This window comes from Stigmatopora argus, chromosome 9, assembly GCF_051989625.1.
Source record: "Stigmatopora argus isolate UIUO_Sarg chromosome 9, RoL_Sarg_1.0, whole genome shotgun sequence".
NCBI classification, from domain to species: Eukaryota; Metazoa; Chordata; class Actinopteri; order Syngnathiformes; family Syngnathidae; genus Stigmatopora; species Stigmatopora argus.
Genome location: NC_135395.1, coordinates 7,083,901 through 7,100,223, shown reverse-complemented (window position 1 = coordinate 7,100,223; position 16,323 = coordinate 7,083,901). Strand labels below are relative to the sequence as shown.

At 38.0% G+C, this 16,323-nt stretch overlaps 1 protein-coding gene across 3 annotated transcripts; it reads left to right on the top strand.

The window, feature by feature from the left end:
* The first annotated feature begins 1,270 nt into the window (after positions 1–1,270).
* On the top strand, positions 1,271–16,149 carry LOC144082349 (long-chain-fatty-acid--CoA ligase 1-like). 3 transcript variants are annotated; one of them, XM_077609456.1, is made up of 21 exons: positions 1,271–1,382; positions 6,285–6,598; positions 7,075–7,189; positions 7,354–7,418; positions 7,537–7,638; positions 8,295–8,394; positions 9,345–9,520; positions 11,293–11,325; positions 11,418–11,469; positions 11,538–11,611; positions 11,803–11,880; positions 12,828–12,962; positions 13,058–13,192; positions 13,300–13,395; positions 13,504–13,576; positions 13,679–13,767; positions 14,069–14,185; positions 14,269–14,412; positions 14,556–14,660; positions 14,757–14,828; positions 14,952–16,149. In XM_077609456.1, the coding sequence occupies exons 2-21, from the start codon at positions 6,404–6,406 to the stop codon at positions 15,090–15,092; spliced, it is 2,097 nt and encodes a 698-aa protein (XP_077465582.1). In that variant the 5' UTR covers positions 1,271–1,382; positions 6,285–6,403; the 3' UTR covers positions 15,093–16,149. The 3 variants fall into 3 exon arrangements, with proteins under 3 accessions (XP_077465582.1, XP_077465584.1, XP_077465583.1); XM_077609458.1 differs by lacking the exon at positions 1,271–1,382 and adding an exon at positions 1,446–1,866; XM_077609457.1 differs by lacking the exon at positions 1,271–1,382 and adding an exon at positions 4,325–4,875.
* Positions 16,150–16,323: the final 174 nt, after the last annotated feature.

Below are 16,323 nucleotides of genomic sequence, written 5' to 3'. Positions count from 1 at the left end.
AAGTAAAACAGGTCTCTTGTTGAAGAATTAGTTACTTTGTATTCTTTTCTTTTACATGTATTTATGTGTATTTCTAAACTTAAAACAGTTCCTCCATTTTTCATTATTCACTTTTTTTTGTGAAAACGGCGAATATGGCAAAACGGGGGAAAACAGCAAACATCATTCAGGTTGTTGCCCATTTTTTGCTGGGCATTTGTGATTTTATTTTATTTTTTTGTATAATCCACGATTTTGCAGTTTGCATGATTTTGAACCAAAATATACAAACATTGCAAACAGCAAAGGGAACTTGCAAAAACTTTATTTAATTTTGTTCCCGTTATGTCAGTTTTCACAGTTTTTGCCTGCAAAACTGCAAAAGCTGTCAAAACGGCCAGCTTTTGCAGAAAACATTCCTTTTTTATACGAAAAACGTGAAAAAATGTTACACAATTTTTACCAAAAATATGTATATACAATATCTCCTACTCATACTTTTGCATACTGTACAGTAATTACTTCTAAGCACTTTGTAAAGGTAATCTAAACAAATATTAGGCACTGGCAAACATTTATCATATGCTCCCCCTCAGTCAAAATAGATTGGACGTCTAATGCCGTCATTGGCACTGAAACATGAGCATTCACAGCTACTTCTCCCAGTTTTAATGAATTGGATGTCTATGGTATTTATTTAAATCTATTATTTCTCAACCTTGAATAAAGGGCATGAGGGCCTCATGAAGTTTAAATCAATTGGATATCCTCATTAATGGCATGCAATGAGTTAAATATGAAAATAAATCTGCTTTACAGTCTTACATCTGTTTTTATTTATTTAATTGCGTTTTTACTTTTATGCTCTTGATTTTGATAAACATCCCTAACAAACTTTTAGAAGAGAAAATGCCTAGCAGCAGCAAAAATTGAAGGTAATTACAACCAAATAGCTCAATTTATCACATTCGTTGATGAACTTTAGTTTTTATTCATGCAAAACCAATTCAGGGTGTCCCCTGCCTCTGGGCCAAAGTCAGGTGTGATTGGCTCCAGCACCCCCCGCGACCCTAGCGAGGATAAAGCGGTTCAGAAAACGAGATGAGATTTGCATTTTTTTCTCCTTAGTAAATTTCTTTGGTATTGGATCGTGAAATCCCTACTATAAAGGGTTAAACGTCAAACTGTAGTGACCACAGTCCCTCAAAGACAAAATGTAAATAGTTTCCTCATACTTGGAAGGGATAACGTTTCCTATTTCCTTTTACTCACTGGAAAATAAAGTGCAATTTGCTTTGTTAGCGTTAACCGGAAGTTGTACATTGTTACACGCCCACTGTCCAGTGAGCAAGCGTGGATGAGCCAGAAGAACACGCTGGACAAGAAAGAACTACCAGTAACAGGTGAGAAGTCCGTTAAACTTATTCTTTAAAAAAAAAATTAACACCGAGAATGTTGTGACAAAGTAAGAATTGTCTATCTTTTGTAACGGAACGCTTAACATGTTAGTTATAAATCATATAGTACCGGCGAATCTCGATTCCACGTGTAGTAAGCGCAGCATATTGTTATATGTACTGCACATGCGCCGTCATAATGTAGAATGATGGACATTTTTTTTTTTAAATAGCGCTTCCTATAATCGTTTTTCGTCAAGTGTTATAACGAAGTCTACTCTTAAATTTCTGCGGATTGTTCGCCATGGTAGTTTCTTTTAGTTCAGACTGTCACCACACACAGGTGTAGTTAAATCGCTCAAAGTCACCTTTAAAGAGGTCTACAATGGGAGAGGAAACAATGCTTTTATTTAGGAAGTGGTATGACACTGGTTACAAAAGACCATTGTTGCCAGACAAGACACGTGGGTACACATGGATACACACTGAAGTAAGTTAAGAGTTGTGGTGTGCAGCTAAAATCCGTGTTTTAACACTTCTCTATCAGTGCCTGGTCATATTTTTTAATTTTATTTTTTAAATTAATTTCAGTCTGGATTTCCACTACTTCACAGAACTAAGACTGTGTTTATTGAAGTTAATGATGCATGCAAATAATCTGTTCTGTTAATACAGGATCTCAATGCTGTAGTATTTTATACGGTTTATCATAATTTACGAGTCGGCAGACGGAAACAGTGTGTAGGCCTCAGTGACGCTGTACTTCCGTGGATCAAATTATATTGACAAGACAGGGATTTCTTTGTGTCCGTTGGAAAGTATAAGTCTGAACAAATCATATCGTGTGAGGTTCCTCAAGGATGCGTTGTAGGACTGCTTTTATTGAACATTTATTTGCTTCCTCTACCTCAGATTATGGAACATCACAACATTTATCATAATTATTTATGCAGATGACACACAACTCTACATTTCATTGATCCCACATGACTACCGTCCTATACTCTCACTCAGTAAATGCATTTATCAAATTGTTGCAGGGTTGATTTTCATCAGCTAAATACACTAAAGACAGATATCATCCTTTTGGGCCCTTTGAAAGGTCAAAGGTCAGTGCTCACAGTCTACGACAGCTATCAACCACTGAATCTGCTTATTTCCACCTAAAAATAAATATCCACAATTAGGGCTTCTGTAAAACTAGTGATGGAAAACTTATTCCTGCGTTCATTTTTAGCAGATTGGATTATTCCAGTGACATTTATATATAGATCTTAACAAAAAATCAATTAGGATGGTACGACTAATCCAGAATGCAGCTGTCAGATTCCTCACCAAATCAACGAAAATGGACCGGTCATGAAATCACTACACTGGCTTCCGGTGAGTTGAGGATGAACTATAACTTCTTACTGCTGGTCTACAAAACACTTAAATTTGCTTGATATCCACGAAGCATCCACATCTCAGAACATCTGGAAATTGTTTATTTTGTGTTCCAAGAGCAAGAATCAAGGACGGTGAGATGGTGCTTTGTTATTTATCAGCATTTGAAAGCGTGCTAGTCGCTTTAAAATAAAATCTGGAAAGCTTCAGCATTTTGTCCAAGTGTGCACTCGCCCCTGCTAAGCGTTTATTTGCCATACCCTGGGCCGTTTATCCTCCGTGCCAGGGCAGTTTATCCTACGTACCCTGCCTGGTCATCAGACCCTTTTCCCAAGGATAGCCGCAGCTTTAATACATTTTTAGAACACTTTGACAGAACGCTGCCGGTGTGTGTGTGTAGTCTGCCATCTTGCCTACTCTTCTCGCCTGAAATCTCGGGCGTGACGAGAGTTGGGCCGAGAAAGGAAAATTCAAAATGGCAGACGTCAAAACCTCCGAACACCTTGCGATTCCGAACTTTGCTTCAGTTTTTTGGCACAAAATTTTGCATATTATACTCGAATAAATACAGTACACACATTTGTCCATCCTACAGTTCAAACGTTGGTAAAACTCTGTTTTCTGTTAGGGCTCCCATTTGACAAAAACAATCCTTTAATAGTTACCTTGTGTATACTGCATTTTTAAAAGTTGTTGCATAGAATGCTAGATAATTAAGACCCAGTTATGGTGAAATGCATACCATATAGTAACCTATATTTTGTGATAATACCATAATTTATTAAGAAGTTTTGGTGTCCTGAAAGCATGGCTGTGTTGTCTTTTTTCTGATTGAGCTACTAGTTCATCCAGGTTTTTCCGTTATTAAAAAAATATTTTCTTTACAACTTAGACCATTAAAGCTGTCTCTCATGTCTTCAGTGTGTCACAGCTTCCGTAAAAGAGGCATGAACAGGAAAAATTACATCAGCTGTCTCTGCAGAGAAAAATGACTTTCTCCAGAAATCATTCTGTAGTGATTGTGAAACACTAGTTTGATATTTTGGACTTTGATTTAGAAAACAAGTGTCGAGTGAGCAACTATTCTGCATAGTCATCAATTAACAATATGTTTTCAGTCCCCTGACCTTGTCTAGCTGTTCAATTATCTAATTTCCCAAATATTAATACTGTAAAAGAATTATAACAAATGGGTTGGTTAGATTGAAACATAAGGCTGTCAAAATATGTGCATTAAAACATTCTACAGTGACTTAGCTCTATCACTCATTGTATTCCTTTTGCTAATCAGTGTTTACCTCATTCTTTCTAATCATCTCAGCTGACCACAAAGGTCATAGGTCACTGGAGTAAAGTTGAGTGGGCAGAGCAACTCGTTTAGTTCTGTGCTAAGTACAGTGGACCCCCGCTTTTTGAGGGGAGTAGGGAACAGGCACGACTGAATAACCAAAATCCGCAGATAATTGACTCTCATTGGCAAACAAATCATTCCTATTTCCTATAAACCTAAAAGATTATTGAACAGGCAGAAAGTCCACCACCAAGCACTCATTTTACAATCGGGTGTTTTCCTGGGGTTGGTCTCCTCCAGTATAAAAGTGAAAAATGTAAAAGTAACAACTAATCATAATGTTAATTATATTTATAATAAATATCATGCGTACAAAAAGCCACACAAATTTGAAAAACGGATTGGCTCAGACTTTAAATATGTGGAGGTGCAATGTACTTATATTGTAGAAATACACTCGAAGAGACTAAATAAAATGAAGATACACATCAACAGAGATACTAGTATACTTGATAAAATACTTGTAATACTCTGTTATGTCGATATCAAGTTCATTATGTCTTTATATCACATCTCTGAATCAATCAGGCATTATTGTCTGGTGCCAAACAGACAATAAGAACCCTCACTGGAACCAGACTGACATTTGAACGATAGATTAAATCGATGAAATGAGAAGACAACCAATAAGAGAAAAAGCAAAATGGGATTGTTGTTATGTAAGAAACAAATGATTGCATCTACAGGGAGGGTTATAATGTTCTGGTTGCTGTAGTAGCAGTCACAAACGAGAGAAGCAGAGGTCGTATCAGTCTGTTGCAGGTAAGTGGGGAACAATTTCTTAGACCGTGTGTGGGTGTTCATATGTGGGAATTATATTAATATGCAAATATGAACAATGCATATTGCTCGGACAAAGTGACACTTTTGTAAATTAAGAATACATTGTGGAGGCTTATTGAAGTTTTCCAGTCACAACATTTTCGACAAACTTAGAAAGGAGTCAACAACCTTTCTGAAAATGAGAGGTAATTCTTAAGAATCATTAATGCATTATTAGTTTGATACTTGTGAAATAACCAGTACCTTTTAGCACTGCTCTTTATTTGTGAAATGTATGTTGCGAATCAGTCTTTTGAAAAATCGCTTCAGACTTAAAGCTTTATTCATATGCCCCTTAAGATTTTTTCTTGCCAAACTTAAGTGATCTGAACAGGCATTGCACAATGTCTCAGACAGTTTAAAGACAAGAAGAGGAAGCACTTGTGTTTTTAAAGACAGAAGTTATATGTTAACCTACATTTGCTTTTAAATGTGGAATTCAAGAGATGTACACACATTGTTTAGATTGTTCCTTCTTTTTTCTATCAAACAATTTTCTTGGTGTCATATTTAGAGAAACATGGTTTTATTCTCCCTTTCTGGTTGAGTTGTTTTATTCAAATCTGGGTTTTAGGTCATTTTTTTCCATCCCTCAGGGTTGGAGGCAAGCCTGTCACTAATCTGCTTATTGTCAAACAATTCTCCACCATTCTTCTAGTTAGGTACCCTTTTGTTTGTGTGTGCCCCAATGTAAGAGCGAGCAAGAACTTGCTTGTCAAGCTTTTGAGATAAACATTAACGCAGGCTTAAGGGTGTTTGGTGATTAGGTTGCAAGAGAGTAATTGGATTTAATAGATCCTGGTTGTCCGTTATACGTATTTGTTACATTTCCCCGGGTAACTCATTGAAAATTAAATGAGCACCCTGTGAGAGGCAGATTCCAAGCATTGCCATGTTTGTGTCCTATCTAACCTTTGATCCTTTCTGTTCTCACCATATCAGTTACCCTTCAAATTTGAGGTTGAATCGGCTATAGGCCGTTATCAAGTTATCGTGAAATTCCTTCCTGTGACCTTTGAGCTCATTTGGTCCAAATTTTCAACACCTCTTCCGATGCAGATTACAAACATGTTTTGCAATGTTGAAATAAATTCCAAATTTATTCTTAAGTGATTTTTTTAACACAAATGTGCAAACAGGATCATATACAGAGAGTTTTGAATTTCTTCGGAGGTGTGTATGTTACAATATTGCTAAGTAGTCAAATTTTTCTTTGCTGGTCCCTCACATTGACCTTAACTCTGAGAAACCTTAGCTAGCAGGTATGCTGTGTTCTCATTTTAGTTGTTTGTAATGCATTGTCATCCTATTTGCTCACCAACGTTGACCAATTTCCTGTTCTTCTACAGCTACACCACTGACCGAAAACGCTTCGTACACTCCTTTATCTCAGGGCGTCCCAAAACCACTCCACCTCCACCAAGTGCAAACCCTAAATATCGCCATTTGATCCCTCCTAATTGAAATAATGCTGAGCCAGGAGTTCTTGCAGAAGCTGATGCTGCCAGATATGGATTATGTCAGTCAGTATGTTAGGGGTCTCTCTACGTCAACATTAATAAGCATGGGGGCCATCACAGCTGCAACCACCTTTTACATGGCAACACGACCAAAGGCCCTGCCACCTATCTGTGACCTCAATATGCAGTCTGTAGAAATTCCGGTGAGTCATTGTTGTTCTTATCACATTCTATTCAAATCTGTGGCCTGACGTCTTAGATGTTGCATTTTGAAGTTTTAATGCTTTCTAAAGTTAATGTGTAATGTTCTTTAAAGTACTGTACAATAACCAGTCACTGTGGCTGAGGCTGTATTAAACATCAACACATGAATGAAAACACTAGAGCAGAACTGACGTTCGACACAGAGCCAACATTTGAAACTGTCAGAGTCAACATCCAATCTGCCAAATTATTTTTTGAATATAATGTATTGCTTGTTTTTAAATAATGAATGATGCATTTGAGTGTGTTTTTAGAGACAATAAAAATAAGAGAACCATGAAATGAGGCAAAGAGCCTCAGTATATACAAAATATGATAAGAAGCAAAGAGGGAGCCGCATGTGGCTCAAGAGCCATGTGTTCGCCACCGCTGCACTAGACGATGAACCTTTGCTTATATTTTTGCTCTTTTATAGGGTGACGAGTACATACATCAATCACCTCTGCTAAATGGTGATAAGCTCCTGACACATCTTTATGATGATGCAAAAACAATGTATGAATTCTTCCTCAGGGGTGCTCAAGTATCCAGTAAGCGTACACTTTACTATTGCCTTGATTAAATGTATCCAAAAAGTTTTGAATTTTTTTTTCAGATTTTTTCCTTACCCTTAAACATTGGATTAGGTTTTAGACTACACTGCTTATTTGAATACATCTTATTTTCGTCAATCCATTCCTTTTTTTTCTTCCAGATAATGGTTCATTTTTGGGATCAAGAAAACCCAATAGTCCTTATGAGTGGATGACCTACCAAGAAGTAAGCCCTCCCTTCAAATCCATGGATCTACAAGGCACCACAAAAAATACTTAGCGCTGCAGTGTAGTACGTCGAAACCCATTGCACATATCCCTGACGCATTGTATACATGTTTTAGGTAATGGAGCGAACAGAAAATATTGGGTCTGCTTTCCTTCATAAAGGACACTCCAAGACTACAGACCCAAACATCGGCATCTTCTCTCAAAACAGACCTGAGGTGAAAATACGTACCCTTGTCGACTATTCAAATGTTACTTAACCGTATATGGGGCACTTATTTGACCCATTGAGCCCTCTAGACCAGTGTTTCCCAACCAGAATGCTCAGGTGTGCCGCGGGAAATGACAAGTAATCATACATCGTAATAATCCAAGAGAGTGTTAGGATTGTGTTCATATTGTTATTTCACAGTTTCCTCCATGTCTGTTTATGTTTGTTTTCCTACTCTTGTTTCTCCCTCCTGTCTTGCCGTTCCTGACGCGCAGCTGTGCGAGAGGAATGGCAAGACAGGAGGGACAAACAAGAGTAGGGAAACGTACATCAGCAGACACGGAGGAAACTTAAATAACAATGTGAACCCAATCCTAACAGAGAGAAATCTCAATATTAAGAGATTAAAATTGAATTATTACGAGGTTAAAATTGAAATATGAAATCATAAATTGTACTATGACAAGATTCAAATCGTAATATGAAGTCATTTGGTTGCTTATTTTTATGTAAAGTAAACCGGAAGCTCTTTGGTTTTCCAGGCTTTATGAGTTTTGTTTTTTAAATGACCAAAACAATCACCTGTCATTTAACGTCTTAAAATCTCTGTTGTCTTGTCATATTGGTCTTTTATTTTTGTGTGTGTGCTGTGCGGTAATTTAGTGGACTATCACCGAGCTGGCGTGCTACACCTATTCCCTTGTGAGTGTCCCACTCTATGACACACTTGGTGCAGAAGCCATCAACTATATTATAGAGAAAGGTAAAAAAAGAGTAATTTTTTTCTAACAGCTCACGAATGTCTCAACTCATCTCATTTTCTGAACTGCTTTATCCTTACTAGGGCCGTGGGGGGTGCTGGAGCCTATCCCAGCTGACTTTGGGCCAGAGCTGGGGGACACACTGAATTGCTGCCCAGCCAATCATTCACGCTCACACTCATACCTAGGGGAAATTTAGAGTGTCCAATCAGCCTACCATGCATGTGTTTGGAATGTGGGAGGAAACTGGAGTACCTGGAGAAAACCCACGCAGGCGCAGGGAGAACATGCAAACTCCACACAGGTGGACCGACCTGGATTTGAATCCGGGTCCCACACTGTGAGGCCGATGTGCTAACCACTCATCCGCCGGGCCGCCCCATTGCTAATTATATTTACATATTTTTCTTTTCTTTTTATATTTTGGGCACTAATCTTTAGAAATGCTTTGTGGCACTTAATCATCGCTCATGTAAATATGTAGGCGGCGCAAAGGAATAAAATAGAGCGCTCTGATTGAGAGCAGAAGTATGTAAACATACACTTTATTTGTTCTTACATTTCCTTGAATACAAACACAAATAAACAGACCAAACTGAATACATTACCTCCATTTGTAGGGTTCAAATGGTGGAAGTAAAAATCTTCTGGCCCACTATGTTTTTTTTCATAGTTTGCACTGTAGCAGGGATCAACAACTTCAGTCCTCGAAGGAACCTAAGCAGTTTTTTTTTCTATGTCTCCCTCCTCAAGCTTACCTGAATCAAACAACCAACTCTTCTGCAACCTCTCCAGGAGCTTCATAATGATCCTGATTAATTGATTGATTCAGTTTTGTTTGGAGTAGTATATTCAAAACAGACTCAATAGGGGCCCTCAAGGACCAGAGTTGATGACCCCTGCACTAAAGGTAGTGCTTGCCATTTAATTGTGTTTGTTTTGTTTTCTGTAGCTTCCATCTCAACCATCGTATGTGATGTGGCGGAAAAAGTCAGCCTGGTACTTGACTGCCTACAGAACAAGGAACACACTGTGAAAACCATTGTTTTAATAGAAACACCCAGCGATGGACTGGTGGAAAGAGGCAAACAGGCGGGAATTGACATCCTTGGTCTGCATGAAATGGAGGTCAGTGAAATGCTTCACACTTAGCTTGGGCCTTTCAAATGTTTATTTCTGACACATACAGTTGTGGTCAAAAGTTTACATACACTTGTGAAGAACATAATGTCATGCTCTCTTGAGTTTCCAGTTATTTCTACAACTCTGATTTTTCTCTGATAGAGTGATTGGAACAGATACTTCTTTGTCACAAAAAACTTTCATGAAGTTTGGTTCTTTTATGACTTTATTATGGGTGAACAGAAAAAAGTGATCAAATCTGCTGGGTCAAAAATATACATACAGCAGCGCTCATATTTGGTAACATCCTTGGCTTCAATTAGGTGCTTTTGGTAGCCATCTACAAGCTTCTGGTTGAATCTTTGACCACTCCTCTTGAGAGAATTGGTGCAGTTCAGTTAAATTTGATGGCTTTCTGACATGGACATGTTTCTTCAGCATTGTCCACAAGTTCTCAATGGGGTTTAAGTCAGGACTTTGGGAAGGCCATTCAAAAACCTTAATTCTAGCCTGATTTAGCCATTGCATTACCACTTTTGATGTGTGTTTGGGGTCATTGTCCTGTTGGAACACCCAACTGGGCCCAAGACCCAATCTTTGGGCTGATGACTTTAGGTTATCTTGAAGAATTTGAAAGTAATCCTCCTTCTTCATTATCCCATTTACTCTCTGTAAAGCACCAGTTGCATTGGCAGCAACACAGCCCCACAGCATAATACTACCACCACTGTGCTTGACGGTTGGCATGGTGTACTTGGGGTTAAAGGCCTCACCTTTTCTCCTCCAGACATATTGCTGGGCATTGTGGCCAAAAGCTGGATTTTTGTTTTGTCTGACCACAGAACTTTCCTCCAGAAGGTCTTATCTTTGTACCTGTGATCAGCAGCTAACTTCAGTCAAGCCTTAAGATGCCGCTTTTGGAGCAAGGGCTTCCTTCTTGCACGGCAGCCTCTCAGTCCATGGAGATGCAAAACACGCTTGACTGTGGACACTGACACCTGTGTTCCAGCAGCTTCTCATTCTTGGCAGATCTGCTTTTTGGTGATTCTCGGTTGAATCTTCACCCTCCTGACCAATTTTTCTCTCAGCAGCAGGTGATAGCTTGCGTTTTCTTCCTGATCGTGGCAGTGACAAAACAGTGCCATGCACTTTATACTTACAAACAATTGTTTGCACTGTTGCTCTTGGGACCTGCAGCTGATTTGAAATGGCTCCAAGTGACTTTCCTGACTTGTTAAAGTCAAGGATTCGCTTTTTCAGATCGATGCTGAGCTCCTTGGACTTTTCCATTGTAGCGTTTGTGGGCGTTTGCATCCAATGAGCCCTATTTAAATGGCCTCAGAGAAGTCACCAGCTGTAGTCACTTATAATCACTCACAAGAAGTTAAGAGGCCATGCTATGAAGCTCATTTCACTGACACAACTTTCTAAGTCACCAAAATTGCTAATTCGTTTTTTCTGTATTTATATTTTTGACCCAGCAGATTTGATCACTTTTTCTGTTAACCCATAATAAAGTCATAAAAGAACCAAACTTCATGGATGTTTTTTGTGACAAAGAAGTATCTGTTCCAATCATTCTATCAGAGAAAAATCAGAGTTGTAGAAATAACTGGAAACTCAAGAGAGCCATGACATTGTTCTTCACAAGTGTATGTAAACTTTTGACCACAACTGTATGTGTCTCTTGGAATTTCTTACTTCTGGACATTTTTAGACCTAACGTTTTTTTTCTGTTTGGTTTTACTTTGATCGATGCCAATCTTTTTGTTGGGCAGGCCATCGGAAAGGCTAACTATCACCAACCCGTGGTAAGTGGCTGTTAGCTTGTTAACACATTTTTACCAACCAACACTCACATGGATGTGTAAATAGAGGGAATTTTCCTTTCAAATGTTTACAGCCTCCCACACCTGAAGATATGGCCGTCATCTGCTTTACGAGTGGAACAACCGGTAGTGCATTTACTGTGACCCCTCTTCCCCCAATCACAATGTAATAAATGTACTCTGTGTGCTTTCAGGAAGCCCAAAAGGAGCGATGTTATCACATCGGAATATTGTTTCCAACTGCTCAGCCTTTGTTAATATAACACAGGTGATCATTATTTGGGGAGAAATGACTGGTATAATATGTTTTTTTTATTGGAGAGGAAGTAAAACAAGTGAAAAGATCAAGGAGCCATAAATAACAAGAAAACAATCAGTTTAGTAGTTAATTTACCATGCTGTCTGTGCCTGTTTTAATGTGTACTTTTGATTAATTGGAAATTCTATTTTGTGTATTAGGCCAACTGTCCACTCGGTCCAACAGATGTCCATATTTCATTTCTTCCTTTGGCTCACATGTTTGAGAGAGTGGTACAGGTAGGTTTATTTGTTATTTTTTACTTTGACAACTAATTGAAGACAGTGCCATACATTTTTAACTCAATGGCATTCAGTCAAAATAGATTGATGACCCAGTTAGTCCTCATTGTTAAAATGAATCCGATGTCTATCGTTGTCGATACCAGTCAATGAGTTAATATACAATGTAGATTTGTTAACTAATGTCTGAAATCTATGAAAATACCACTGTATACTGTAACGCATAATGCCACAACCACCCTGAATTTACAACCACCAATCAAACGTTTGCTTTCGTTTAATGTCAATACTGATTAATTTCTAAATAATCCTAATTTGATTTTGTTACATAACAGAAATAAAGAGCATTCATAAGTTTAAATAAATGAAATGTAGCAGGTCAGATATGTTTTTTCCTCTTTTTTGTTTTTTTACAGTCACCCAAAAAAAAATGTATTTTCATTTTTCTTGCTGATATATATTACTATATGCAGAGCTGCCGACTACTCCGGAATTTCAGGAGTTTACCCGGAAATGCATGGCAAACTCCGGGACTCCGGATAACCTCCCTAAAGTCCGTAAATCCCCCCCAAAAATGTCACTTAAATTTTTTGGGAAGCAACCATTTCGGAAAAGTACCAAATTTCCAATTTAAATGTCTCGAAATTCACACCATCACTACGGCTTCCGCCATCTTGATTAAACTGTACTGTAAACTGGAAGAATTCGGTCAAACAAGTGCATTGTAAATCATCCGAGTTACAAGTTCTGACAAATGATTTGTCTTGTGCGACTTCAGCGCGTATCGATTTTGCGTGAATCGCATTCACTCCGGATAAACAATGGGACAAGGTTACTCCTGAAATGGGGTCGACGGAGGTTGGCAGCTCTGTATATGTGAAACACTATTTTAACATTTTGTTTGTCATCCATTTTCCTGCTGGATGTTCATATTTAATGAATAGGGAGTGATGATGGTACAGGGAGCCAAGATTGGGTATTTCCAGGGAGATATTCGTCTTCTGATGGATGACCTCTGTACACTAAAACCTACTGTGTTTCCAGTGGTACCTCGACTTCTTAACAGAATGTATGATAAGGTGAGTGAACTTAGTTTTTTTTTTTACATTTCTTTCTTTCTCGTTTTTAAAAAATAAAACTCCTTTGACTATGAACATTTACAAATATACTACAGATCTTTGGGCAGGCCAATTCTTCTGTGAAGCGGTGGCTACTGGATTTTGCATTCAGACGAAAGGAGGCAGAGATGTATAAAGGCATTGTAAGGAGAGACAGCATTTGGGATAGATTAATCTTTAGAAAGGTCCAGGTTAGTTGTAACTCCCCGATGATCATTAGGAAACTGATGATTATACTGCGACTTGTAAGGGATACAGCCAGATTTGTTGATGTGACATATGTTGTGCCCCACTCTAGGCTAGCCTTGGGGGTCGCGTGCGTCTAATGATAACAGGGGCTGCTCCCATTTCGTCAACTGTTCTTACATTCCTCCGTGCTGCTTTGGGATGTCAGGTAACAACTAGATCAGCCATAAGATTTTCTTTGCCTACAAACCTTTCACATCCAAATAAAAGTAATACAAAATCAAGATGACACTACCTCGGTTTTATCTAATTTCAGTTCTATGAAGGCTATGGACAGACAGAGTGTACTGCTGGCTGCACCATGACCATGCCAGGTGACTGGACTGCAGGTATGAGACTCATTCGTAGATACCAGTAAAATATTTGTGTTCTGGCAGTAAAGTGAGCGTCCACTTTTGCTGAAGTTTACTAAAATAAAGCTCTTTTTTTAGGTCACGTTGGTGCCCCTCTGCCCTGTAACTCTATCAAGTTGGTCGATGTGGCTGAAATGAACTACCTGGCAATAAATGGCGAAGGAGAGGTGACAATTTAAAAATTACTAAATGTATATTCCTCATTACAGTTTTCCTGGTGGTAAATTGTATTGAGAGAAAAAAAGACATCCGAATGTAAAATATTTGCATCCTGCAGAAATTCTTATTCTTACATGATACTGTCTTATAAAACACTGTATATTTTGTTTCTTTTGGCCAATGTATTTGTACATCTGCAATATTTTGTTGCTTTGTAACCCTTAAAATGTAAAAATGAAAATAAGTACAATTGTTTTAAAAACTGTTTATTTATTTTACCCAATTCTGATTCCCCTGTGTGTGTTTTAGGTGTGTGTGAAAGGTCCGAACGTGTTTCGCGGCTACCTGAAAGATCCAGAGAAGACTGCAGAAACTATCGATGCTGATGGATGGGTTCACACTGGAGACATTGGCAAATGGCTTCCTGTAAGGATGGGAAAATACTCTGCTTGTAGTCTGGAGAAGTAATGTAATGTGTGCCATGCAATCATTCACATGGTTGTTTGCAGAATGGAACACTAAAGATTGTGGATAGAAAGAAGCATATCTTCAAACTGGCACAGGGAGAATATATAGCTCCTGAGAAGATAGAGAATGTCTATGTGAGGAGTGACGCAGTGGCACAGGTTTTTGTGCATGGAGAAAGTCTTCAGGTTTGTGCTGTAAAAAAAGATATTCATTCGATATAATAATTCCATAATGTTGTAATAGGGCATCCAATGATATGTTATATATAATGACTACAATATACTATTACGGCAACTCAACTAGGATTTTTTTTTACTCTTCTCCAAAGGCTTTCCTGGTCGCAGTAGTTGTTCCAGACCAGGACTTCCTGTGTGGTTGGACCAAGAGGACCATGGGAGTGGAGGGCAGCTACAATGCACTTTGCAGCAGAGCGGTAATAACAATGAAAAAAAAATAGTATGAGTTAATACTACATTAAAAGCCTTGGTAAATATGTTGTGTTTTTGAGACATTTTTTCTGTCTCTGCAGGATGTTAAGGCAGCCATCTTGGGGGACATGGTACGACTCGGAAAGGAAGCAGGCCTCAAGTCCTTTGAGCAGGTTTTAAATAAATCAACTCACTCTACACCATCATAACAGTCAATGTTTGCATTTGATTGATATGCTCATTTTTTATGGTCCAATATAATGATCCTTAAAGCATTTTGGTTATGTGTCTTTCAGGTGAAGGCCATATATGTCCACACAGAGTTATTTTCAATCGACAATGGGCTACTCACACCAACACTGAAAGCCAAGAGGAACGAACTGAGACAGTACTTTAGATCCCAGGTAGATGATTTATACACCAGCATCAAGATGTAGTCTCGAGCAGATGAATATGTGTAAATAGAAAAGAGGAGGGAAGGGAATATACACACCAAATAATGAAAAGTGCCTTTTCACTCCAATGAAAATGTTCACTTCATACCTCATACTAAGGGCATCAATGTAGCTACTGTATTAATGAAAGACCTGCCTTTTATTTTACAATTTAAACCATGTCTTAATCTTATGTCTGTGATATGTTTTTATCAAATTACTCGGGGATAATGAATTTTAACACCCTGGGTGAAATTTCTCAATTTACCTGAGATCCTAGACAGCAAAATACTAATCAGGGGAATTTGTCACCATACTGTTGAATGTGCCAGTTAATGTGGTAGATGGATGTTCATGTGGTTAAGACAGCTGAAACATTGTCAAATTAAATTATCCACTATTATGCAATATGCATATGCTATTGTTTGATTTTATTTAGAAGTTAACACTAAGCTGACATGGGTGGGGTAACTGTTTGTAGGTTGTCATCAGTAAACTTGCCAAAATGCCCATTTTACACAATTAAAATAGGTACTACCTCACAAAATATTGACTTCAATATTTTATTTAACACCAGGCACTCCAACAGCCAAATGTTTGTCTACAAGTAATCCAGAAATACTGTACATTATTTGTGATATGCAAATGAATGAATGTTTATTATGTGTTTATGAACACATGCACATGTTTTACTTTCAAATTGTATTCATTTGCACTAGTAAATAGGTTTGATGAACAACCATTCCATTTGAGGAAATAATGTTTTTGTGACCATTATCTTATGATTAAACTCGATTCAAGATTTAAGCCACGGGTAATTCTAATTCTCAGGAACACCGGGAAATGAAATTACAGTACAAGGGGGAATATGTTAATATATGTATTTTTTGATTTGAACTAATGTGAAATGAGACTGAAATGTTTCTTTCAAATTGAAAGACACAATTAATGAAATGTGTGTTAATTGAAATTTGTTGTGTTTGTTATATGATTGTTTATACTATATTTACTTGTACTTACATTGTGATTTTGAAATTAAAAACGTGCATGTTAAACGTTGGACACTTATGTCTTTGTTCCCTGTCGAGCCCCTTTTCGAGGCGGACCTGTCAGCCACTCGGAGCGCCATTTTGTGTCTGTGCCAATAAGTATGTACAGACATTACAGTCAATTGAGGCCGGGCTTTAAAATAGCCATGCATAGTTAAATTTTCAACCAAATTTCAAGGCCACAA

Bases quoted from the DNA above. Each gene is read 5' to 3' on its own strand.
- LOC144082349 (XM_077609456.1), top strand. From the start codon at position 6,404: ATGCTGAGCCAGGAGTTCTTGCAGAAGCTGATGCTGCCAGATATGGAT. The intron at 7,190-7,353 runs GTAAGCGTACAC...TTTTTCTTCCAG, and splicing joins CAGGGGTGCTCAAGTATCCA to ATAATGGTTCATTTTTGGGA. The intron at 8,395-9,344 runs GTAAAAAAAGAG...TGTTTTCTGTAG, and splicing joins CAACTATATTATAGAGAAAG to CTTCCATCTCAACCATCGTA.